The sequence below is a fragment of the Pogoniulus pusillus genome, chromosome Z (assembly GCF_015220805.1).
Source record: "Pogoniulus pusillus isolate bPogPus1 chromosome Z, bPogPus1.pri, whole genome shotgun sequence".
NCBI classification, from domain to species: Eukaryota; Metazoa; Chordata; class Aves; order Piciformes; family Lybiidae; genus Pogoniulus; species Pogoniulus pusillus.
This window is the reverse complement of record NC_087309.1, coordinates 873917-900694: the sequence shown is the minus strand read 5'-3', so window position 1 is coordinate 900694 and position 26778 is coordinate 873917. Positions and strand designations below refer to the sequence as shown.

At 42.7% G+C, this 26778-nt stretch overlaps 1 protein-coding gene across 7 annotated transcripts in view; it reads right to left on the bottom strand.

The window, feature by feature from the left end:
- The window catches only part of ARL15 (ADP ribosylation factor like GTPase 15), a 272573-nt gene that overhangs the window by 141433 nt on the left and 104362 nt on the right, over positions 1 to 26778 (bottom strand). For 6 of the 7 annotated variants that reach the window (XM_064140473.1, XM_064140469.1, XM_064140468.1 and 3 more), the window contains 3 exons: positions 22124 to 22268; positions 19408 to 19467; positions 7562 to 7791 (listed from right to left, as the gene is read on the bottom strand). In XM_064140473.1, the coding sequence (XP_063996543.1) occupies positions 7562 to 7791; positions 19408 to 19467; positions 22124 to 22268 (435 nt within the window). The remainder of the gene's footprint in view (positions 1 to 7561; positions 7792 to 19407; positions 19468 to 22123; positions 22269 to 26778) is intronic. The other variant, XM_064140471.1, reaches the window with a different exon arrangement.

The window sequence follows — 26778 nt, the reverse complement described above, 5'->3', positions numbered from 1 at the left end:
TTATTTTTGCTACAGATGTCCCTGTTTTAAAGCACAGAGATCTGCAGAGTCTTTTAAGAACTCAAGAGCACTAACTTAAGAGGCTTGACTGGGAGGAGGATGGGGCAGACTGCAGGAAGGACTTCCACTGCCACACTTTGTTTCAGGCTAAGATTTTGCAGCACCTGCTACTGAAGGTATTCTCTGCACAAAACTGCTGAGATACTGCAGATTCTGTGAAGCTAAAACTTCTCATCTGACACTGTCCAATAGAGCTTTTCATGGTTAGGGTTAGACTGTTCAACCTGCTGTACCACTTACACACACACAAGTCTATGTATGGCATACACCCAAGGGTACTAAGAGAGCTGCCAGAGGTGCTCACCAACCCCTTTTCATCACTTACCATCAATCCTGGATAAACAGGGTTGTCTCAGTTGGAGGAAGACTGGCAAATCTGACACCCAGCTACAAGAAAGGCTGGAAGGTGAATCTGGGGAACTACAGGCCTCTCATCCTGACCTTGGTGCCAGGAAAGGTCACGGAGCAGATCATACTGAGTGCTGTTACACAGCATGTTTAGGGCAATTGTGTGACCATGCTCAGTAAGCATGGGTTCATGAACAGCTTGACCAACCTGGTCTTCTTCTATGACAAGGTGACTTGCCTAGTGAATGAGAGAAACATTGTAGATACAGTTTACCTGGACTTCAGTGAGGCATCTGACACTGGCTCCCACAGCATCCTCCCAGAGAAACTGGCTGCATGGGGTTTGGATGAGTGGAAGCTCTGTTGGATGGATGGCTGGGCCAAAAGTCTGGTCAGCAGCCAGCTATAAGCAGTGTACCCCCAAAGATCAGTACTGGGAACAGCTCTCCTGAGTATCTTTACCAGTGATCTGGATGAGAGGACTGAATACACACTTAGGAGCTTTGCTGACACTGAGCAGGTTGGGAGTGTTGAGGGTGAGCTTTGGGCAGAGTGGCTGGCAAGCAGAAAAGGACTGCAGAGCTGGGTGGCAAGAGTGCTGAATATGAGCTAGCAATGTTCTCAGGTGGCCAAGGTGGTCAAAATCATCCTGACCTTTAGAGAAACACCATGACAAGAAACACCAGGGAAGTGGTTGTCTCTGAGCACTGTATTCAATTTTGGGGTGGTCACTACAAGAAGGACATTGAGTTGCTGAAGTGGGTCCAGAGATGGGCATCAAACCTGGTGAAAGACCTAGAGGAGATGTTTTCTGAGGAGCAGCTGAGGGAACTATGGTTACATAGACTTCAGAAGAGGAGGGTGAGAGGAGACCGTACTGCTCTCTACAACTACCCACAAGGAAGTTGCAGCAAGGGGGATGCTGGTTCTCTTCCTCCTAGTAACAAGTGAGAGACCAAAGGAAATGGCCTCAAGTTGCAACAGGGACAGCTTAGATTGGTTATCAGAAGAAACTTCCTCACTGAAATGATTCCCAAGCACTGAAATGGTCTCCTCAGAAAGGTGGTTGAATCGCCACCCCAGAGATGTTTAAAGAAGCAAAGATGTGGTACTAATGGACATGGTTGAGCACCAGACTTGGTAGGGTTAGATAATGGTTGAATATCTTCACAATCTTTTCCAACTCAAATGACTTTATGATTCTATTCTATAACAATATCTGTAGCTGCTATGTTGAAAGGGCTGCCAAAGAGAAAACGTTTTTGCCCAATTATCAGAAGTACCAAAGGCATGAATTATGGGAAAATAATACAAAGACTCAAAGCTAAAAAGTAATTACAACCTGGAATTAAGCCTCTCTTATGCAACCACTCACTTCAAGGACAAGAAACTGCTTGAAAGATTCCAGCACAGAGCCACAAAGATGATTAAGGGGTAATAAAGAGGAGGAGCTGGAGGCCATGGTGCTACAGGGAAATGATGATGTATCATTCTCACAGAAACCTGGTGGGATGACTTCCACAGCTGGAGAGCACCAACTTTTCAGAAGAAACAGGCAAGAAGAGGTGGTGGAGTGGCCCTCAGTGTTAGGGACACATATGAAACCGCACAAGCGAATGAAGGTGACAGTTTAGAGGAGACCGAGGAGCAACCCCACTAATGTAAAGTATGTAATGTAAGTATGTAAAGAGCGAGTGTCTGGAAAAGAGCCAGGCTCTTCTAATGACAGGACAAGAGGCAATGGGTGCAGGCTGGAGAATAGGTGGTTCCACAAAAACACATGTAAAGACTTTTTCAGTCTGAGGGTGACAGAATTATGAAGAGGCTGCACAGAGAAGCTGTAGAGTCTCCTTTTCTGAGGACATTCAGAACTCACCTGGGCACATTGTGATATGACCCACCATAGGCGATTCTGCTCTGGCAGTGGGATTGAGCTAGACAATCTTTCAAGGACCCTTACAACACTGTATGATTCTGCAGAACCATCTCAGACTGTAAAGCATCAGTAGGCCCAGAAAGTAGAGTGTCCAGGGTGCTGCAGCTCCCTGGCGCCAGGAAGAGCCTCTGCGGATGCTGACAAACCTGGACAATCTCCTGCAGAGGTTATTTAGCTTTAAGACACTTAAGGCATCAAGAAGACATTGTTTATCTACAAAATTATTTCCAGACATAAACAACAGAGAAGAAATTGGCAGAGCAACAGATATTAGCCCTCACATCCCAGAGGTGGCTCTTTTCACAGGGTTGCCCGTCTCTGCAAGCAGAAAATCAAATTAAACACTGCCCATGGTGCAAACCCCAAATGTCTCAGAACACTGTCAGACAGACAAATACCTCACATCCCATGTAAAGATGGGATCAACCTTTCACACTTGCTTTTGAAGACTGTTTGTATTCAAAGACATTTTAAATCTTGCTCTATATCAAAGAAGTAAAATGAAAAAGACTCCGTCCCTTCCTCCGGAGCTTCACGTGTCCACCAGCACTGTAACTGCAAAGACCTTGTACGTAAGAGAAGAAAAATCACTTGCAGTTGGTGCACTACATGACCCTTCCACCAATTTCTGTATTGGTGGAACAATATTGTCAAAACCTAGCAGCTTAAAATAGCCTGGGAAGACTTTTGATTCGCTGTCTACAAGTAAGTCCAATGGTTCTTTTCAAACCAGGAATTTGTAACACATCTCCCGTGCTTTCCCCTGGTAGTAGCAGTCAGGACTTTATGAGTGAAAGAAATCTATTAATTGCCTGCACTTTTGGATAGCTATAAGAAAACACACTAAAACATTACACTCTAGGAATGTCTTCAGTGTTTTATCTTTCATAGAACAGTTCAGTTGTAAAGGATCTACAATGTTTATTTGTCTAGTCCAAGTGAAGTCTTGAAAACAGCATTCAATATAAGACTCCACAGAAACTGCCCAAGTCCATGTTGCCAAACACATACCTGCTTTACCAATTAAGCTGGCAAAGCTTCATGGTTTGGGTTTCTCCTTTGGCCAGTCCTACATGGCTTCCAGAAGTCTTCAACAGATGCAAACATGCGTTAGCTCAGCATAACCTGTTTCTAAAACACAGTGTGTGTGGAGAACTTCCAGCACGTCCTATCTATGATTCCTAAACATTAACCTGACCTGGGAAGAAAGTGACTGTTTGCATAATGGTCTAAAGCACAGAATCCACCCCAACAGGCAGTTTATGGTAATGTTACACACAGTAGCCTACAGCCCAAAATAAAAACTAGTAAGCTTGCAAATCATAGTAATGCTGCAGTTCCCTTGCAAAGCAATTAACAGTGCTTTTATCACCAAAACTTCCTGTAATATTTTAAGCTTGTAACAAAAAAATGGTCTAATCAACAATAGTTGTCATAATCTAAAGCACTTCTGTGATGGAAGCCAAGAAGTACACTCCATCAACAATTTAATAATTTAGAAATATGTATAATTAGGTTGAACCACTGAACACAGTGGGCTGGAAGGGACCTTTAGAGATCACCTATTCCAACCCCCCTGCAGTAAAGCAGGGACGTTCCCAACTGGATCAGGTTCATCAGAGCATCATCAAGCCTGACCTTGAATGTCTCCAGGGATGGGTTTTCCACCACCTCCTTGGGAAATCACTTCCAGTTGTTCCACCACCCTCATAGCACAGAGCTTCCTCCTAATGCCCAGTGTAAATTTAGCCTTGGTTTAAAACCATTGCCTCTTGTTCCAGTGATACAGGCCCTTGTAAACAGCCCCTCTGCAGTGTTCTTTTGCGCCCCCTTTGGGTACTGAGAGGCTGATAATAAACCTGATCTGGAACTGTGCCCTGTATTTCAGGAACAAAGGATGAACTGTCATGACACCAACTTCCCATCTGCTAAATAAACTGATTTTTCATTTGTAACTGGTTTTGTTTAGGGAGTTTTCCAAAATGGCAGTCAGAACTGACTCACACATGATTAATTCTTCGTTACTGCAATTTCACTGAAATATTTTCCAATGCAGCCACTGACTGAGATACAACTGTCCGACTTCTACAGCTCAACATATGCTGTCTTTATTTCAGCATGGCTGGGCTGAAATCACTTAGCAGCTACTTGAAAACACCTAAATGCCTGCTGCTGTCACAGGACCAACAAAGCAACTTCAACACTCCGACATGGGAAGGTGGAATAATCATGGTAAAAGCTGACATAATAGAAATAAGAAAGACACAACATTTAAAATGACATCTTCATTGACAGTTTCCAGAATAAGAACTCAGCTTTACTTTCTGGGTTTCATTTTGAAATAGAAATTAAAAAAAAACCAACCAATCAACCAACCAACCAAACAAAAAACCAAGAGAAAAAAGCAGCCAACGAGCAACTGAACACAGGAAAGAAAGAGGACTGTTTATCGACACATTTCAGCTTAGCTTCTCCTCTGATTTTTCCTGATCCTTTCAGTAATACCAAGCATACTTTACAAGCACGCCTGCAAAATGCTTTAAATTACACTTCATAAATTAAACAGGTCATTTGGATATTCCCACAAAGAGCCACTCTAGTTTTGAGTTAACTACTCATTGTGCTGCCTAACACTTCTGTCATGCAGCTTCTACAGTGCAATCTCTACCTGAGAAATGCATGGAGAAAACGCACTGAAGTAACCCACCAAATCTCCAAAAGCTGAAGAGATTGCACCTCCTCGCAGTGAATACAACTCACATCTGCTGCAGAAAGCCCTTGGCATTTGTACAGTTCTGTGAAGGATTTCTGTTGTAGATAAATATTTTTCTACAATTCCTATTACACACCACTCAACTCAGACATTTTCTTTAATTACACTCCAAGGAGTCCTTTCACACCCATTTAAGAAAGGTAATTTGTTGCCTAAAAGAATGTGTATATACTTGTAAGTTTCAGCTGTGGTTCATCTGTCTTCTAGCACACAAAAACACACACGGAAATACCTGTAATTAATGGGCTTAGTTCTGCAAAAATGTCTAACAAGAATCTGACCACTCAACACATTTTTGTCGAATTCTGAAATATGCTCTTTTTAGAAACACAGGATGGTGTCATGATTCAGCATTTCATTTTAATTTCACATCTCAGTAATGAGGAAAACAGCACAGCAAAGCCTTCAGGAAAACAAGAAATCTTCATTCCAGATCGGCAGAGCTGCCCAAGTGAGGCTCACAGCCTGTACACACAGCAGACACAGGACAATTGTTTTCAGTAACAACTTCAGAATACTCTCCCTTTTTGGAGATAATACTGTTTTCCACTCTTTTTAAGAATCCCAAAGGCAGACACTGAAGCCTGAGAAGGGTAGGGTTCTTTTGCCCTGAACACATGCATCAGCTGTGCACAGCCAATGAAACCTTCATATCTGCATGAAATGCTGGATACGAAGTGTCCACACAGGCTCACTGCGAAACAAAGTGCTTACAGGCAGAACTGGCTGCAAATTGAACTCACTGGCAGTGCGTCTTGTACTCCATAGCTGGACAAGGAGCATTTCTCAGTGAACATTTCAAAGTTGTCAACTGATTTTAAACCATATTTGGCCATTTCAAGAGAGAAAATGAGTAGTAAAATGAAACATACTTAAATTGTGTGGAAAATGCATTTCTGTTGATGAAATGCAATTGATCTGTGAAAAGCAAAACCTGAAACACCTTGAGTGTGTTTGCATTAATAAAACCGCACCAGTTGTGCCACAGGATGTTGTGGAGGCTTTATGAACACATGCTTGGCTTTCACACTGCACAATAAACAGGAGAATACTAATAAACTTATATTTAAAGAAATATACACTGTTTCCTTTCCATGTTAATAGCTTCATCTGATTTTAGGTCAACAATACCTAGAACTTACAGATTCTATGCTGCATGATTTCAACTTACCTTATATAACTTGATACCAAATTAAAGGGGGGGAAATTCCCTTTTTTTTTTTCTTTTCCATAAGCTTATATTCTTGGAAGAAAGGACCAATAATTTAATGAAACCATACAGCAAGGCTTACACAGTCATCACTCATTCTCTTCCTCTCGTGTCAAAATATGTCACTATATCACAATCACATTTACAATCTTCCTTCTTAACACACAATAACTTTAACATCTTTTGACTATGAAGAGAGGCTTAAATAGCAATAAAGCAGTAGTGGAAATAATTATAACTATAATGCACAAATAGGAGTTATCCTACAGATTAGTTAGTTTTGCATTGAATTTTTATTCTCCAGGAAGACATTTTTGACAAAGAAGCTCATTTAAGAAGGCAACAAGTTTAAAGATGAAGCAGCCACACAATGTGCTTAAGTAATTCACTCAGCTGTAATAAAAAACACCACTCATAGAACAAACAGGAGATTTCACACACAAGTCTTTAATAGGAATAGTCCTTTAAATGGCATTTACGAAAAGAATGACACAAACACATTAAAACCTTCCTACAGCTTCAGAAGAGGCAAAGCTCCTCATGAATAACTTTCAGCGTTTCCTCAAAGATATGCAGTGTGATAGGAATGTGGATAGGAAGAATTCTTCAGAATGAGCAAAAGGTACACTAAGCAGAACAATTAAATCATTTACTATGTTCTAGCTAAAAATCAGCTTAGGACACTACTCCTCATAAAAATAAAATGGGAACAAGTTAGGGACTTTAGAACAGGAATTGCTGCTCTGCCCTTACATCAGAAAAGCTTTTACTCACAAAGACAACGTATGGCTGTAATCTATTGCTTTAAGCAGTTGCACAGAATGGAGTAATGGTGTAGTGCGATATTAAAACTAATAGCAAATAAAAACCCTAGCTAAACAAAGACCCACTCACAACAAGAAACAAAATTAAAAATCATTGTCCCAGCAGCTTTTGATACAGTAGTTTAAAAACATCTTTTCTCCCTTAAGCAAAATATGGTGAAAGCAGGACTCTGCATCCAACTATCGCTTGTCTGCTTCCCAGAACAACTAAGCCTGTATAGAGTGCATTGGACTGAGTTCTTAGGGGCTGGGACTGTTCTTGGTCTGTGTACTTCAGCAAAGAGTAACTGAGGCCAGCCTTCGACTAGAGTGTTGGGCTAACAAGCAAGTGAACAGATAGCAAACACAGTGAAGTCAGGAGTGTGCAGAGAGTAAATACAAACAGACAAGATGCTGCCATGATAACATACCTCTTGTATGGAGCGAGCTGCTGGCTTGTCTTGATGATTGGCCAGTATTAAAAACGGCAAAGTACATAACTGTGGGTGCTGTAGAGCAGAATGCAGTTCATTCCTAGCAGTTTCTAGATCATCTTCAGAGGAGGCACTGTCTAACACAAATATTACCCCTTGGGATCCTTGGTAGTAACGACTCCAGTATTTCCTGATATTGTCAGCCCCTTTCAAGACAACAATAGGAACTAATTAAAACAAGAATAATTAAATAGATTTAATACTTGTAGCTGAAAACAACCATTCTACTTAGAACAATCAAAGCAATGGACTGAACTTTCTCCCCTACATAATCATCATCAAAAGAATTAACCATAAATATATCTCAGGCACACAAATGTCAAATTAACATTGATTAAATAAGGAGGGAATTTGACTCAATGCAGGTTTTGTCCCAGAAAATTTCTTCTTCATTAATGACTACGGGCAGAACGACCATGCTTCCAGTGCCACACAGTCTAATCTTATACCTGCCTGCTGAAATGTCTTGGTACCAATACCTAAACTTTTGTCCATTCTTCTTAATTTAGCCTTGCAGGTCCTTACCACAAGTTGCAGCTTGTGACATGGCAATTGCTCATTTCTGAGCATGATAAATTCTTTCAGTTAATCTCCAAACCATAAGGCAAATACTTCCTAATTGGGGAAAACAAGGTGTCAGGAAAGTCTGTTTAATCTGACACTTAGTGAGAAGAACTGTGATACAACAGCGAGTTGTACTGTAAATGAAAATCTATGCTGACAACACACAAAGACGCTGATTTCAACTACTTTTGCATGTCACCATGCTAAGGAAACACCCAACAGTAGACACAAGTGACTGTACGCACTTACATGCCACAGTAATTCTTAGGATACAGTTCAGCAGCACTCAGCCATCTCAACAGAAGCTTATGAGATGATCTACAGCAAGCTTTTGCCTCCCCTGGGGAGCAGTACATGCTGTAACACTGAGCCAGGAAAAGGAAAATCAAGAATGATATTTGACAGCTGTCAAACTCTGCAAACTGTGACCTGGACACGGGCAATTCCTTGTACTCCAGAACCTGGCACCGTGCTCACAGGGACCACCGCTCCACAGTGACATTCAGCAACACTCCAGTGGAAACCCTGACGTGTCTGCAAGACAGTGGTTTGCAGAAACGTGCTAGAGGTGTCCTACAAATGCTTTTGTACTTTGAGAGAGAGGCAGAAGTGAACTGTACTGTAGTCACAGATACCAAGTGAGAGTACTCGAACCTCTCAAAACTAAAATTACAGAAGAGTTCTGAGCAACATACAGATTCAAAACCAGAATCTAATGCAACATAATTACTGTAGCGTTGATGTGATGCTTAAAATACCTGCTTCATTTCCACACTGTGCAGCAGACTAAAGGCAAAACCAAAACCAACTCTAAAAATTAGTTTAGACTATGTACTTCAGGCATCCACACGGGAACCCTAAGCACTCTGAGCCTAGCACAGTTCAAGTGGCTAATGAATGTTGGGAACGCACAATTTCCTACAGAGAATAGTGAAGTCAGAGCTGACTTTTCTACTTCCTGCAAGAGACCCAGAGAGTTTATTACTTAAACATTGCTGGGCATGGGATTTAGTTAAGAGCTTGCTTTATTTCTCCATTAACTAGCTTCTGAAGAGGAACATTACTTATGCAGAAGAGTGATTGCACTGAAAGCTAATTCTCTGTTTCTCCACCGCTGGAATATCCACTAATTGTAGCTGAAAGGACTCTGGTAGCATCTCTTGGCTGTCCCAGTCTTTCCAAACAGCTGTCTCTGCCAGAACCCAGGAAAGCAAGCTGCAGCGGGACACTATTTACATAGCCACACACAGCAGTGTCACAGGCATCTGAAGTATCACATTACTTTAAAAACTGTTAGAGAATGGCTTTCCATGAACTGAAAGGCCAACACTATGATCTGTTCTTTGAAGGTCTTCTCTTGGTTTCTTTTCCTAATAGCATAACGTCTGTGTTATTTACTCTGAGGTTCAGCCAGCTACTTTTCAATCAAATCACTGCCAGACCTGGAGTCTTATCTTTGTAACCATATTATTTCCAAAGAGTAAAACTGTGTATTGAACTGCTGAGCATTTGACCCTTTGTATCCACACACATGGAGTGAAGCAGCTCATGGCAATCTACAGGAGACCCTGGAGCCAGAAGAGGCATATGCCTGCCCACTTGTTGACACTACAGTGCTGACTTTTTGCTTCAGGTTCTTCAGCTGCTCAAGTTTGTTTCTCCACATCAACCGTTACAATAGAAACTTCAAAGTGTAGTAGTCCTTTCCTCTCCAGCCCTGGCCAGTCACCATGTCACACTCAGGAGAACCACCTAATAATGTCCAACAAAACTTAGTATTTCCTCAAGAGTCTTCCATCAGAATAGTGACCTGCTCTGAACTGGCTTACGCTTCAATTCTCAGGATTAAACAACCTAAGGCTTAAGAATAGAAAAAAACATTGCACTAAGCAGATAGAAAAAAAACACAGAGTGCCACTTTTAACTCATTTTCCTGGCAAATGCACTTGAGAAACTAAATTCTGGCACTGATAAACTATGAGCACTTGGAAATCAGCTCCTACAAGACAAACAAGCTTATATTCTTCTGCCTTAACTCCTCAGAGTCAGGTAACATAAGCAGGTCTAAGCTTCTTTCTCCAGAGTATTAAGTAGGACCTTGTGAAGTTATCCTGGGCAGGCAGTGCTGGCCCGACTGCAGTGATCCAGCCACTGCACTTCATGGCACAACACAGAGAGTAAGCAGCTGTTCCAAGCGATATGTTTTAGCACAGACTGACCTCCAGGGATAAGCAGCTGCGGCAGGGTGGTGAAGGGCCAGGGTGAGGAGGAGAGGAAAAGGGAAAAGGAGTTGGGGAGAGGCAGGGGAAAGGAAAAATAAATATTTAAATCAAGGAAGTGCAACCTCCAGAACATCAGAAAAATGTAGCCATTTGTATTAGACCTAGGGAAGAGGTTGTGGTGAAAGCTCACTAAGATGTGGCACTCAGTGCAGACTATTCCTCAGACACATGCAAGATGCCTCACACCTTTCTTTCTCTCAAAAAACAGCCCACAGGAGAGGCATGAGTCCTGTGATGCAACTGAAACAGGTTGTGTAGAAATAGAGAGAAAACAACAAAACATCACACTGCCACTGCACCACAGTGCTTACTAGGCAAGGCAGAATTCAGTCAAACACAGTCTTGTGTTACTGTATGAAAGGAAAATACTCCACCTTCTCCTGACAGAGGCATGAGAGAATGACACAGTTAAAAATCCCAATCTCTTGCCATTTCTATGCGGCAGGTTTATTCAACTAACTGTTCAGAGTCTTACAAGGTGGCCATTTGCAATGTCTTAAAATATCAAGTAAGGGCATGAACACTGTCCATGATTTGTATTAGTGCCAGCAGTATCCTCTCCAGTATCACTTTGGAAAGTGAGGGTAAAGGTTTTGGAGGTAGGCACAGTTTGACACACAGCCAAACCAGCCTGCACAATTACACACTCCTGTACACTGTGCAAAAAGCAGAGATGAAGTTTTCCTTTCCACTACGAATTCCTCTGTTTACATCTTAATTCATAGCGGTGTGAGGCTCTCCACAATTCCCACTTTCTCTGTTCTCTCAAGAGAACAGAACATAGCATTACAGAACAAAACTCACTGAAGGCAATGTAAAGGTGTCAAACATGCTACTTGTCAAACTTGCAGCAAGTCCCCATCGAGAGCACAACAAAAGTCACACTGCTTCCAGAGAGTCCAGCCTGCATGGGAGAGCTTTCCTTCTCCTCGAGATACATTACAGCTCTTGAGAACTTATAGTCTCAAATCCAGGGAACAACTTTTCTTCATTCCCCACCAAAAATATTTAACCTGAGGCCATGAAAGAATGAAGGCTGCAACCAGGTTTTGTATCACTTCAACTATTACATCCACTCACCTAAAATAAAGACATCTGTTTATTTTGAAAGGCTTAGAGCTAATTCTGAAAAAATCATACAGTTAAATCCTCTGTTGATATTAAACAAACCACTTCTAATTAGCAGAAAGATCAATGAACACATCAGCTGTCATTCTGCCCCTGTGCTCAGCACTGCTCAGGACACACCTGGAGTGCTGTGTCCAGTTCTGGGCTACTCAGTTCCAGAGAGATGATGAGGTGCTGGAAGGTGTTTGGAGAGCAGGGCAGCAAGGCTGGGGAGGGGCCTGGAGCACAGCCCTGTGAGGAGACGCTCAGGGAGCTGGGGGTGTGCAGCCTGCAGCAGAGGAGGCTCAGGGCAGAGCTCATTGCTGTCTGCAGCTGCCTGCAGGGAGGCTGTAGCCAGGTGGGGGTTGGGCTCTTCTCCCAGACAAGCAGCAACAGAATAAGGGGACACAGTCTCAAGTTGTGCCAGGGCAGGTATAGGCTGGATGTTAGGAGGAAGTTCCTGGCAGAGAGAGTGATTGGCATTGGAATGGGCTGCCCAGGGAGGTGGTGGAGTGGCCATGCCTGGAGGTGTTTAAATGGAAATTGGATGAGGCACTTGGTGCCATGGGTTAGTTAATTAAAAGATGTCAGGTTGGACTTGGTGATGTTAGAGGTCTCTTCCAACCTGGTTAATTCTATGATTTTGTAACTCTGACAAAATCTTCCTGCATGGAAGACTGGCTGAGGGGTGGAGCTATAAGAAGGAGGAGAGGGGGAAAATAAATCTATTGTCTGTTCTTGCAAAATCTTTGAATGCCCCCTACCCTCCCACCCACAGAAAACCTTATTAAAATATTTCTGAAGTAACCATTTCTAACTCTAAATAGGGGTGACACCTTCAGCTCCCAACATTTCCTCAACATGGGATACTTGTGCCATCAGAAAGATATCCAAACCTTAGAAATCTTAACACATTTTAAGAGAGATGTCTGCTCCTTGTCTATTCAGGCACAATTTTTATTAAGGCGTCTCAGTATTCCCCTTGAATCAGTACAGCACACAGATATTTGGGCTGTTTTGGGGGGGTGAGGTGTGCTTGTTTGTTCATTTTTTTTTTGTTTGGTTTTGTCTGTTTGTTTCCAGCCTGTCAGATCCTTTTTATTACAAGTAAAGCTATACATCCTTTCAAAGGTACCTGCTCCACATGTAAATGCAATTTGTCCACTTGCAGCAGACATCTCCCACAGACAAAGCAGCTTCCTGCTCACGTAATGTCAGTCATCATTTGACGGCTGTTTTGTGCTGCTACTGCTTTCCAGTGAGTGGCAATGCAGATGCTAACACAAAACCTTCCTCGAGGTTCAAAATGCCAGCGCTTGTGCTTCCTAGGGTTTAAAACCAATCCACCACAGCCCACTTTTGCCTGCCTTTCAGGCAGGGCGCTCCTGCAACCCTACACAAAGCATCACAGCACGAAACTGGCAGGTTTTCTTCCTGAAAGTGGAGCATTCTGAGACTGCTGAGTGAGCTACATTCACTGCAGCAACTCAGTAACAAAGTGAATGGACACAATTAAAGACACAAAATAAAACCCACATGCAAAAGTGTTAAGAAATGTCTTCTGCCTTGTCTCCAATGCACACGAAAATCAGAAGTTCACATTAAGTTTACTGTGCTTACTTTAATTTTTCTGATCAAACCAACTCTGTCACCTCATCTGCCTTCCAGGCTTACCCAGCGACATCAACCTTGCAAGTTAAGCTTTCAGTATTTTCCCTATTAACTAACTTAGATGCCATCTCCAACTCTCCACCTACTCTGACACTTTAACAGGTTAGAGCAACACTTCAAGGTTTTAAACCCCCTGTACTTACATTTGCCTGCAGACAATCAGTATAATATACTTCATCATGTGCGTTTTACTACCATCTTAAAATAAAGCACATCATTTGTCTCCCGTTACAGTCAGGAACAGAAAGTTCATTTCAAAAATTCATTAGTACATCTTACACATTATCTCAGAATGAAGATAAGAAAATCATCTGCCATCCTCTCTACCCATCATTGCATCTCTGCTCTTCTTCCACCCCTACTAGAAGGAATTAAGAGCCAGCAGCGTAACTCCTCAGCCAGCAGCGCAAGTCCTCAGGTTGATGACTGCTGCCAGCACAGCTCTGATGTTCCTCCTCTGGGATGCAGACACATGCTTGGTAGAAGTGCAGGTTCTCTCCAGTAAAGCTCAAAACACCTCTCTCTCTAAGGCGCTTCAGACCAGCTGGCAGGTAAAGGAAGCAGCAAGTATACCACAGCTATGCATTTCTGTCCGATTAGCCCTTTTGCTGACTGGCTCACACAAGTCTGAATCCACTTCAGCCTCTGACGGGACCAAAGCGTTTTCTGTGTAGAATCAAAAATAAAAACTGGGGCTATTTTTGTCTGGGAGAGAGTTCATAAAATATAGGTATCCTTTCTGGTGCTAAACTAGGCTGATACACTCTACCCTGTGAGTCAGCCTGAAGAAGATGCAATTGAAAGCCTACCAGAGGCCTTTCAGCAAACCAAAAGGTCTGCTCCTCTCTCTCTTTTACTTATATTGTATGTAGCTTTGATAAGCATTGCTTGCATGGTGGTTTTCTTTCCACTATGAGAGGCAGCAAGCTGTCTATTCATACAGTAAAAAGCTAATCATGGAATGAAAACAACCTATCCCAAGCACAGTGGAAGGAGCACTTCCTCGGGACTCCCATTAGCAAGATCCACACACATGTGCAAATGCTCTCTCTTATCTGTGAAATGAGGCAATGGTGTGACAGCATGGGCTTAGGCCGACTGATAGCAAACAGATCTAACTGTAATGCTTTCAGAAGCTGGAAGTCTCTGTGCACCTCATAGCCTGGACACAGCACACCAGGGTCCTCTAAAGATCTCACCTTCTGAGATGTTCTGTAATCTGCTAGAAGCAGCAATGTCACAGAGGGCACCACGTGCCACTCATAACCGGATCTTGTAGAGTGTTGCTTTTAGTCAAAGACAAAGCAACCAAATCTCTATACTGCTAGTTTGTCCAAGGGAAGATGGCTTAGGATGGCATTTACCCATGGGATCAGTTTTCTGACCACTCACTATGTACATTTTAGCTGCTCTGCCACACCACGCTGCCACAAGGTGTTCAGAACACCGCTCTGTAACAAAGCAAAGGAGAACATTTTCTGGCAGCCCTATCAGTCTGACCTCGGTACCAGGGAAGGTCATGGAGCAGGGCATCTCAAATGCCATCTTAAGTCATACAGACAACCAGGGGATCAGGCCCAGTCAGCATGTATTTAGGAGGGGGAGGTCCTGCCTGACCAACCTGATCTGATCTTCTCTAACAGGATCACCCAGCTACTGGATGAGGGGAAGGCTGTGGATGTTATATTTTTAGACTTTGGGAAAGCTTTTGATACTGTTCCCCACACAATTCTGGTAGACAAATTGGCTGCTCGTGGCTTGGCTGAGCACTGTCTGCTGGATAAAGCACTGCTGGGCAGGAGGGCCCAGAGAGTGATGGTCAATGGAGTTAAATCTAGCAGGAAGCCAGGCACTGGCGGTGTTCCTCAAGGATCTGTGTTGGGACCACTTCTGTTTAACATCTTTACTGACGACCTTGATTCAGGCAGAGAGAGTGTCTGTCCTGGAGTCCTGGATACCCCTAAATTCCTCTCCCTCTGTGGCTTGAATGGGAGAGGAAAAGCTGCCTGGTTTCCCCCCCGCCTTGCCCTGCAGGCGTGAAGGGGGAGAGCAAGGGGCCCTTAGGTATGAGGGGTGCCCGCTCAGTGCCCGCGCTGGGATCGGGCTGGGACTGGCTGTGCTCTTTGCACCCAGGCATTGCTAACTTTTCTTTGTGTCTAGGGGGGTATAAATATTGGGGGACTTCCTGCCGTGGGGTGCCCGCCTTGGAGTTCATTCCTGCCTGAGCGTTCATGCCTGCCTGAGAGTTCTCCCCCCACCTCTCGCCTGGCCTGGATACAGACAGAGCCTAGCAGTCTAAAGGACTGCTTCATCCATTAACGTCCTTTGTGCAGACCTTAACGACCCTTAAGACTCTTCTGCAGCTTCTGAAAGAAGGCTGGACCATAGTATCATCATAGTATCATCAGGGTTGGAAGAGACCTCACAGATCATCGAGTCCAACCCTTTACCACAGAGCTCAAGGCTAGACCATGGCACCAAGTGCCACGTCCAACCTTGCCTTAAAGTGCCCCAGGGATGGCGACTCCACCACCTCCCCGGGCAGCCCATTCCAGTGTCCAATGACTCTCTCAAGGAAGAACTTTCTCCTCACCTCCAGCCTAAACCTCCCCTGGCGCAGCCTAAGGCTGTGTCCTCTCGTTCTGGTGCTGGCCACCTGAGAGAAGAGAGCAACCTCCTCCTGGCCACAACCTCCCCTCAGGTAGTTGTAGACAGCAATAAGGTCACCCCTGAGCCTCCTATTCTCCAGGCTAACCAATCCCAGCTCCCTCAGCCTCTCCTCGTAGGGCTGTGCTCAAGGCCTCTCCTCAGCCTCGTCGCCCTTCTCTGGACACGCTCAAGCATCTCAGTGTCCTTCCTAAACTGGGGGGCCCAGAACTGAACACAGTACTCAAGGTGTGGTCTAACCAGTGCAGAGTACAGGGGCAGAATGACCTCCCTGCTCCTGCTGGCCACACCATTCCTGATGCAGGCCAGGATGCTCCTCGTTGTTCTCACCCTCTGTACCCTCTGCATGCAGGGCCTCATACTTGTGCAAGGGCAGAGGAAAAGGAGGAGAGGGCCTGCCCATGAGTTATTCTGGCTCAGCTTTATTATTAAGTGGGAAATGCTATTCCTTAATAGCTCAAGCCTTTTCCAACATCTGACTTCCAAAATAGTCAGATTATCGATAGCATCCTGCAGATCTTCTCAAATGAGCTGAATCTGGTAGTTAAAACTGAATTACTTTCTGTATCTAGTTTTAGGGACGGGCTTTTGGGACAATAAAATAACTCTATTTTTGTATAAAATTCCTGACTCGGCCACATTAATTCCCTGCCTCCACAACAGTGTCAGCAGAGTTTGCAGATGACACCAAGGTAGGTGTCAGTGTTGATTCGAATGAGGGCAGAGAGGCTCTGCAGAGGGACTTGGATGGGCTAAGATCAATGAGACAACATTAGCAGGATGAGCTTCAACAAGGCCAAGTGCCAGCTCCTGCTCTTGCGCAACAACAACCCCAAGCAACACTACAGGCTTGGGGCAGTGTGGCTGGACAGCTGCTTGGCAGAAAGGGACCTGGGGGCTGTAACAGACAAACTCAATCTGAGCCAGCAGTGTGCCCAGGTGGCCAAGAAGACCAATGGCATCCTGGCTAGGATGAGAAATGCTGTGTCCAGAAGGAGCAGGGAGGGGATTGTCCCCTCGGACTCAGCTTTGGTGAGGCCACAGCTTGAGTTGTGTTCAGTTTTGGGCACCACAATACAACAGAGAGGTGTGGAGGTGCTGGAGCAGGTCCAGAGGAGGACGACTAAACTGGGGAAGGGCCTGGATAATAAATCTGATGAGGACTGACTGAGGAAGCTGGGCATGGTTAGTGTGAGGATGAGGAGACTGAGGGCAGACCTCACTGCTAACTACAGCTACCTGAAGGGACATTGTGGAGAGGCTGCTGCTGGGCTCTGCTCACAAGTAACTGGAGACAGAACAAGGGGGAATGGACTCAAGCTGAGGCTGGGGAGGTTTAGATTGGACATCAGGCTTCATTAGGAGCTCTAGAAGGTGCAGATAAAAACCAGCACCATTTTCCACCTTGGGGAAGGATACTGCACTGACCAAGCAAAAAGGATGCTGTGCAGTCAGCATCTGCTTCACATAATTGCTCAGCTGCTGAATATAAGAACCTTAAGCAGCATAACTTTTCTGCTATAATGTTTGTAAATTTGGCTATTAATACTCTGCTGTACAAGGACATATGAACCTTTCAGTAACCTATATTTAAGACAATTTTAAAGTAGAGTATAAAAAAAGTATATACAACTGGATGCTTGGAAAAACATGCAACAATGGACAGCAATCATTAAAAACAGATGTGCTTCCACCTTCCTCCAAGTTTCCAAGATCAAACATCTGGATAAGTCCTCATACCACAGTAAAATGAATATAGATAACAATGCCGTAACAACCCAAAGCAGGAATAAGAACAAAAGTGTATGCTTCTCTTCCCCACCAGAAGGAGAAATTCCAGAGTAAGATTTAGCAGTCATAAAATACGCAAGATGTTTTAACTTTTACATAGCAGCAAGAGAGAAAACATGCAGACCCTGGAAAGCTCCATCTTTCCCTTCATGAAATAGGAATGTATCTCCTAACTGGAAGATTAAATATTTACCATCTACTTCTGGAAGAAAACCAAAGTTCTGGAAGCTTGCCCTAGCTCCCTTACCTAGGCAATGAAAAGCTATCAGAATGAGCATTCTTCTCAAGTACCTCATAGGAAAAACAGATTAAGCCATTTCTGAGTACAGAAATATAAGGACCCATAAAGAGGGGGAAAAAAAATCTGACAGTCCTGTCTTCAGGAAGAGATAAAATTGTGAAAAGTACAAATCAAATACTCTGTATTACTTCTGGACATCCTGTCATAAGACATCAAGGTGCTGAAATGAGGCTTCTCATAACACACATACTTGCATAAAACTGAAGTTGTGTGATCAGAGAAGTCTAAGGCTTTAACAAGTGTCTGCTATAGGATACTCAAATTCAATTCTTGATGCAAAATTGGTACTTATTTAAGTGAGTTACAGTTCAGAGAGATCAGACAGTGGAAGAGGTAAAGCGGGCTGCAAACAATTTGCCCTACAAAGAACAGAAATGCCAGTGGAGCAGGTAACACGACCAAGCAGAACAGAGATCGTGCCTCTGGAGCAGCACTTTGAGCAAAGAAAACTTCTGCACAAACAAGAACATAAATGTCCCAATCCACAGACTAGCGGCAGCAAAGAGGAAATGCTGTCCTTTTGAGATGTGCATTTCAGATAAGACAACCACCATGAGACTGGGTTTGATCTTGCTGAAGTTCCTTCAAGAAGCAAGTTCACTTCTACCCCTGAGCACTTGAGAGAGGCTTCAGCCTTGATGAAAATCGAGCACACATCCTCAAGATTCATTCTGCTACACTTAAGTGGATAATAAAGACCTACATAAATTCTGGAATATAAAGAACTACATGTTTTTTACATTAAACATCAGATGAAATTAGGCCACATAAGCACTCTCATTTAGGATGGTATTTTCTTCCTCTTAACAGTGATCAAGTTCGATCACTGAAGATGAGAGCCAGAACTGGACAGCCAAATTGCTCCCCTCTACACAGACCACCAGAAAACACCACAGCCAAAAAACAACTGTCCTTCTAGAACCCAACAGAGCCAGCAACAGAGCACCTCTCAAAGAATGTATCAAACTGGAAGCTGTCTGTCTTTGCAAGACTTTAAGGGATGCAGAATACATATCAGTTCTGCTAAACGTCCACACTTACCTCAGCCACTATCTGTAACTAAAAGCTTATGCATATGATAGGCACAGGGAACACTTCCTTGTGCTGCCACATGAGCCATACCACAGCTGCAGCTGTTTCTGTATAGCTTACTCACTGTGACCCAAGAAACAATATTAAGGATATACACCACACTTACTCTACCTGCCTCTCCTCCTGATCTTTACTTTTTGTTCTTTGTAGTCAGCATTTGCAGCACTTTTCAGCTTTATCTGCTATAGTGCAACACAAGTTTTGAGTTCAAGCCACAGCAATCTGTCATTTTAGAGCTGATAACAATTAGCAGTTTGATGAGATTTAGACAGTGCATGTTTTTATAACCAAATGAATAAATGATGTACCTCCAAGTTCTTTTACGTTCAAGATGGCATTCTGGAACGGCACCGCTTTTATACTAAAACCTAAGAACAGAAATAAAGAGTATTAATAAGTTATTTCTTAATGAAGCCATTTGAAGACCAACTGCACAAATTCAGAGAAGGCTGTTTTTTTTCTGTAAAGAACTTTGTATACGAAATTCTGTTTCAATATAATGTTTAGAAATATCAGCAGAGGAGAAGCGGAGACTAAAACAGCAAGAGCAATTAAATATGCAACGATACTATTAAATACCTGGCACATACAATATTCAGCACAACACTTCCATCCAGACTCGCTAGCATGTGGTAAAGAGTTAGTACAGAACACACCTTTATAAGATCATTTCATAATGCAGCTGCCACAGAAGTTTTGTTTTCAGGTAATACTCCTGCATTGTTGGGAGATGTGGCAGACAACATGCAATACAAGTAACTTTTTCCCTACATTTGAACTTCACAGATTTTGGCTACACCTGGAGCATTAATCCTGTCTGTAAATGTTATTAAGAGAAACACCCTCTTACAGACCCAAGTGATATGCATTGCAAAAATTTAAGCACACTAGAATCATCTCTTAACTGAAAATTCAGAGAGTCAAGAGATATAGGACGTAAAGGCTTCCAGCAGTCCAATAATACACTACATAGTATATTCTGCATGCTTAGTGCATATATGCACAGAGAACATACTTTAGATAGGAAAGTTATCTCTGTTCTTTCAGCATAAAATGTCCAGATGGACTTTAAATTCATTTCCATCTAGCACAAGCAGTTCCAGTGTGATTACATACCTGTGAACTGAGTAAAGAAGGTTAAAAAACATGTGTTTCACTCCAAGTTTATTAACCATCATTTAATGGAAATAACATTTTTTTCATCAACCAAATCAACCATCAGTAGATCAACCAAATAAGATATTCCAGCTCCAACCACTGTCCAGTCCAGATTCACAGAAGTAAGTGAAAGAGAAATGATTACAAAATACCTTAGTAGTTGTTGTTTTAAACCTTAACTTCTTCCCAGAAAAGGAGTTCAAACTGGAACGGACATGAGTGGCGTTGGTAGGACCAGCAAAGACACAGGTTACACTTTGAGAGTACACAGCTGGAGTTGTCACACTGCATCTTTGGATAGCCAACACAATTTTCTCACACAGCACGGGTAGATTTGGTAGAAGCTGCATAAGCCTATATATGCCTCATTTTGGTTTGCATGCTGACTCAATTTTTGTAGAGTCCAGTTTAACTTCTCAAGTCGACTAACTAAATTATAGTATTTTGTTGCCACCACCTAGAAACTTCCATTAGTTCATTTGATAGGTCTATACTGTTACTCACATCAGAGCTGAAAGTGTCAAACGTACAATTTGCACTAATTCCACGTGGACTCAAAAGCTAAAGCTCAGAAGAGGGGAGGAAATTTTAAAAAGGATGAATTACTCTGCAAGCTCCCTCTGGCTTTTTGAGTTAGGCACTGACATCTCCACACAATCAACTGTCATTTATCTTTTATGTTGCCAATAAAACTACCATGAAGGCAATGGGTTAAGTATTCATTACAAGGAGAAAAAAAAAAGCAGTTTTTTTGGTACCCATTTTACTTTGTTTACTTACAGTTTTATTAAATAACCTTATGTGCTTGTAATTTAAACAAACATACACTGAAAATCAGTTATGGCTGCTAAGGGACAGTCATAAATCTGAAGCCCATGAACCACAGCTACAATAAAAAGCCATGTAACTATAAACACAAGTTACTTGCATCACACTCACTGTCTGTTCCCTGAGCATATCAGCACCTTAGCCACAGAAACAGATTCCTTTCACCTCTATGACCTAATCTGTCCACTTTCAGAACTGTGCAGCCACCCTCACTCAATGTGTTTCTTTCTGGGTTTTCGGTAGGGTTGCTTGGATCTGGGGTGAGTGTTTGGTTCGTGGGTTTTTTTGGGGGGCTGTTTGTTTGATGTGGTTGGGGGAGTGGGCTTTTTTTTTTTTCATTTGTATGTATGCTTTCTAAAGTCAAAGTATCTTTCTCAGTATTAGGCACTATGCTCTACCACCACACATATTCATTTTTGGGGGACTTAAGATCTATCTTTTAGTTGTGATTATATCAGATTTTATGTATCTTTATGTATCTGCAAACTGATTCTCTGACCTAAGTCTGCCCATAGCACATAAACAAGTCTTTCCTTCTCTCTGATCCAAAAGGAAAGGAGTATAATCAGCAAGAAACACTCCCATGCAACTTCTTCTTTTGGTTGCTGGCACACACAAGGCACTGCTGACCAAGCATAAGTGGAAATAAAAACTAACTTAAGTTTAGACCAATGCTGACCCTTCTATTGTGTAATACATTCTCTTCTGTCCATACAATGACTGCCTAAAACAGAAGAATGACACCTTTTCATGTGTCTACACCACAGTGCTACTGCACATTTCCAACGGCTCTACGTCAGTGTGCCAGAGTGCATGCTCTGACTTCCAACACTGTTCAAAAGGTGTGCTTTCAGGGGTACTCCCCAGTGCACGGCCAAACCATGGAAGAGTGAGTGGTGCAAGCCTCAAAGCAAGCCATTAGGTACTCCCAAAAGCAAAGACAACTAAGTTCAAGTTCTCTACTACTGCTGCTACATGTTTCAAAATTTATCTTTGGGCAACACACCAGCACATCACGAAATAAAGACAGCATCCTACCTGTGGTAGACACTATGTTCTCCGGGCTTTCACTGCAAAGCTGTGACAGAAGACTTGTCTTGCCAGAACCAGTGAGACCTATGCAAACCAAGTCATATTCAGGTCTTGGTGGTGGTGGTCCCTTGCAGCAAAGTGCTCTAAAACACTGCCAGGGCAGAGAAAAATAAAAACAAAAAGAAGAAATTATTTTAGCTTGTTTTTTGGAGTTTGTTTGGCCAATGTTTATTCACTGAGGTTCTAATAATCAAGTTTGAAAACTTAAAGGCATTGGAGAGAAGCAAATTATTATTCCCGCTTACTGTTTTGACAACATCAACAGTTAATAGGCTGAGACCACCAGAAAAGCTTTGCAAGAAAATCCTGGAAAGCTTTATAAGTAAACACAAAAGCAACTTTTCACCTAACTGTCCTAAAGCTGGCCTGAGCACAGTCACATCCGTTTCCTGGTTGGCATCACCTGTGTGAGACGCCGCATGCTCACCTCAGCGCCACAGTGTGAGCGCACACATTTGCTTCCTGTGCTCCTTTGCTGCAATACCTGGTGTGAGCATCAAAGCAGCTTCTGTGCAACTGCTGGACAGGCTTTGAGTGTTGTCACAGGAAAAACTCTGCCTCATCAGTGCCCTTTGTGGACTTGTTTTACCATGTGTTTTATTTCACAGTATCAGCTGTCAAGAGTACAGATGATAAGCAAATTTTGCTGGACAGAGAGCTAGTAAAAATACACAGATCTCTCACTTTCCCTGGAAAATGTAAATTAGTCACAGCACCAAGAGCAGAAATCTCTTACAGCCTACTTCAGAGTACTGCACACGTCTCTTAGCACTGCAAAAGCCAACCAAACTCATTCAAAAGGTGCCTTAAGACCTTTGTAAGGCTCATCAGACACTTCTATATACACCATGTGTAAGAGCTTTATGTAAAAACTTAAGGTACCCACTAGTGTCCAAGATGCACCTACACCACCCCAACACATAAAAATACCTTGTCACCTTCCCCCTTAGAGGAATACACTGACAGTAACAAGCATGGGAAAACATATTTGTGCACTCACTCTCCATACACTGTATTTATGTGGTCTCAGTGCCTTCTTTTTTCATCACTATGAGGTTTGGTTTGGTCTTCCTGAAGGGTGTTTTGGGGGGTTTTGGGGGGCTTTGTTTGTTTGTTTTCTTCATTTTTAACCACAAGTTAATCACTACATTGGTTACAGAAATCCAGTCTTTACAACCTTAGCCCAGTTTGTCTACATGACTGACTGCCCAAGATGTCTCACTAGGGGCTACTGGAGAAGCACAGAAGCCAAAGAGAAGTCAGTTAAGGCCCTGCTACAAATACTGGGGTCTGGCTCTGAGAGCAAGTCACCCAAAGAGAACATGACTCCAGAAAGAGAGCTTGCTGGACGTAGACCTTGCACTGGAGTCCTCCTGTGTGGATGGTTATTTATCCATGACAAAACAGTCCTCAGCGATTTAATAAACCCCAAATTTAACTTATGGGAAAGCTACATAATTCCTCCAGCACCTTTTGGAAAGGTGAAAGAAAAGACTTCAAGAACGAAAATATTTGCACTGCTAGGTAAGAGGAACAAAGGTAAGAGATCCTAAAAACGAAAGCTTTGCCTCTATTAACATGTTCCTCAAGAACCCCACTCTGCCAAGGACATTTGACCCTGCGTCTATGTCTGCTGACACGTCTTCACGCTGTACGCACTGATGTCAGCTGGTACTCATCTCACCAACACTGCAGAGCCACAGCAAACACTCTGGGACTTCAGTCAGAAGGGACAATAGAGTTCCTTGCACAACATAAACTCCCTTGGAGCTTCTACTTAATGGGTATCAGGCTGAAGGCCATAAAATTATTCGAAGCTTGCCAGATTTCCCAAGGCTGTCAGGCCCTTTGTAGACAGATTTTAACAAGGATTCAATCCTACCCCACCAGAACAACTTACTGATGTCCTACCAAAAAAACCCAACCAAGAACAGAGGAGATGATGAAAACCTGTGCTACTGCCTGTCCACACATCGTGCCATCTTTTATGTAACCAGACCACTCCTGCAGCCGTGGCAACACCTAACAACCTGCAGATAATTACTCTTTGTAGCCCACACGAGGAAGCTTTGTGGGTGCAGAGGGGCTGCCCAGGCTGGTTTTGTGACTTTCAGTACCTCTTTAGTGCAGACACCTTAAGTCTAATTTGGTTTGGAGAATCTTCATGTGCTGTTGATTAAATCCATGGTCAAAAATCCAGATCAAATGGCATGTCCAAAGCAGCACTCATAGACCCACCACCCACTCACTCATCCTTCACTGGTAAGCATAGTTAGGTATGAAAAGTTTCTGAAGATACAGCAAACACAGAACCCCAGAAGACAGAGAAATGGCTCCCTTCAGACCACTCCCATGTTTTATTTGGTATGATTCCCCTATCTCTGTTATATTCATTACTTAGTCCTTCTGCAAGGCTAATTTCCTTCACTGTATTCTAGGGTATATTCTTTTGTTAGGTTGGAATGAAAACATTTTATATATTCTAGCTTCAATAAGCTGATGAAATTTAGGCTGCTGGGCTACTTAACATTGATAGACATTACGAATTCTACATCTATTTTAGGGAAAATTTGTAATAAAGTAACTACGTTTTATAAACTTACTTTGCAATCCACTTCACTCAAGCTTGATGAACATCTCTTCCATTGCACACATTACTACCCAAACAGACTGATTGCTTCCTTCCTGCTCTCTCAGCAGCTTAAAGTTACTTGGGCCTTAAGGTCAGCACTGTTTAAGCATCCATCAGAGAGACTAAACCACTGTTGTCACAACCTGGGCAAACTCCACAAGAGCAGAAAATTACATCCTATATTCTGGTTTTTGGTTATGGACAGAAAATGCATCCTGAAGTATTTTGTGAAGCATAGACTAGAGCTACATCACTCTTTGAGATGCCATCAGCAGGCAAAGAGTTGGGAGCATAGTTATTTAGTTAGTTAAATGAACAGGCAGATTCGAAAGCACTGAAATTAAAACAATAAACTATCTAGCAAAGGCTATTTATGCCTTTGGCTAGTTTTGGATGTAAGGAACCTGGGAGTAATTTGGTGCAGCAGCCTGCAGAAACCTCTGCAGGATTCAGCACCATCTTTACTTTTGTTTTACTTGTATGACTATACATCTACCTGTAGCATACATACACACATACATCGGGGATAAGGGAAGGAATTGGCTAGTCCTACTGCTGCTTAGATATTTATATCCCAACCAGTCTACTTCAGTTTCAGATGGATCAGTATTAAAGCTGACAATCCAACAGCACCCTTTTAAACCTGCAGAGGGATTTCTTCTGGGAAAAGCACTAAAATAGTTTATCTGTAACATGGGTGGCCAAACACTTCTGACATGTGTGCTGCTCAGAGATCACAGATTGAAACTCTGGGCAGCAAATGTCCCTGAATTACTACTCTCTCCAACACATTACACTGCCCCCAGCCACTGAGTCTGCCTGTGCCTACTCATTGTACTTCTCGTTTCACTCTCCTTTTTGGGGTGAAATACTCCATTATTTCTGCTTTGTTCTGGACCCATCTCCTGTCTGTTTCTTTTGTTGCCCCTATTTAATAGGGACAAACAGAAGCAAGGGATTTCATGCTTAGTTGGCTAAACACACACACTCATGCAAAAATACCCTAAGTTAGTGCAACATTAATGCTAACAAATCAAGCATTCAGAGCTCTTGAAATCCAGAATTAAGGCTGAAAGCTCAGCCATAACTCTGCTCCCTTCCCCCTCTTGCTTAATATTTGTGGATATGGTCTGCCTCTACATTTTATTTTTCAATGAAGGCATCACTGAAGAAACAGACTTCTAGTATCCATCAGACACTTATGTTCAGAGGACTGAACATCTGACGCTGTTGATGAAAACTCAGGGAGACTATTTTTAAAAGCCAAATTTACACACAGCAGATTCTGTAGTTCTGATGTGGTAAGGGATCATGAGGTGCAAAGAAAGCTCAAAGCTTGAAGAGATAATGTAAGAAGTGGGGAGGAAACTGAAGTAGACAATTAGAACACTGAGAGTAGGAAATAACTGGGGACGGAGGTAACTGAATGCCAGAAACAAGACACTCGAATGAAATTTTGCATACCAAGGTAAGGGAGACTAAAAAGTCATGCATAAATAAAACCTATTTTATTCTGTATGACCACTCTAATGTTAAATTAGTCCAACAGTCTATGGATTTGACCGTGTGAGCTAAAGCTGCAGACTCTGGTTTCCACAGCATTACACATCTGGTTTTACTGCTACAGAAAAGAAGGGGGGGGGGGGGGGGGGGGGAGAAAGAATTAGTAAGAAAAAAGGGGAAGTATGAAACCTACTAAATTTAAAATACAACCAGCAACATCACTTTAATGTTTTCAGAATATCAGATTGATATGGTTCACCTTTGTCTGTAGGACAACAGTAATGAGGGCAAAACCTAACAGACTGTTGTTTATTTTGCGACTACCAACAGAGATGAATGAACATTCCAATAGCCACTGCCACCTTGAAGTGATGTTAAGTACAAATAGACACATCGAAATTGTGACTAGTCACCTCCTCTGACAATCCACAACCTCATTAAACAGTGGCAGCTATACCCAATCTCC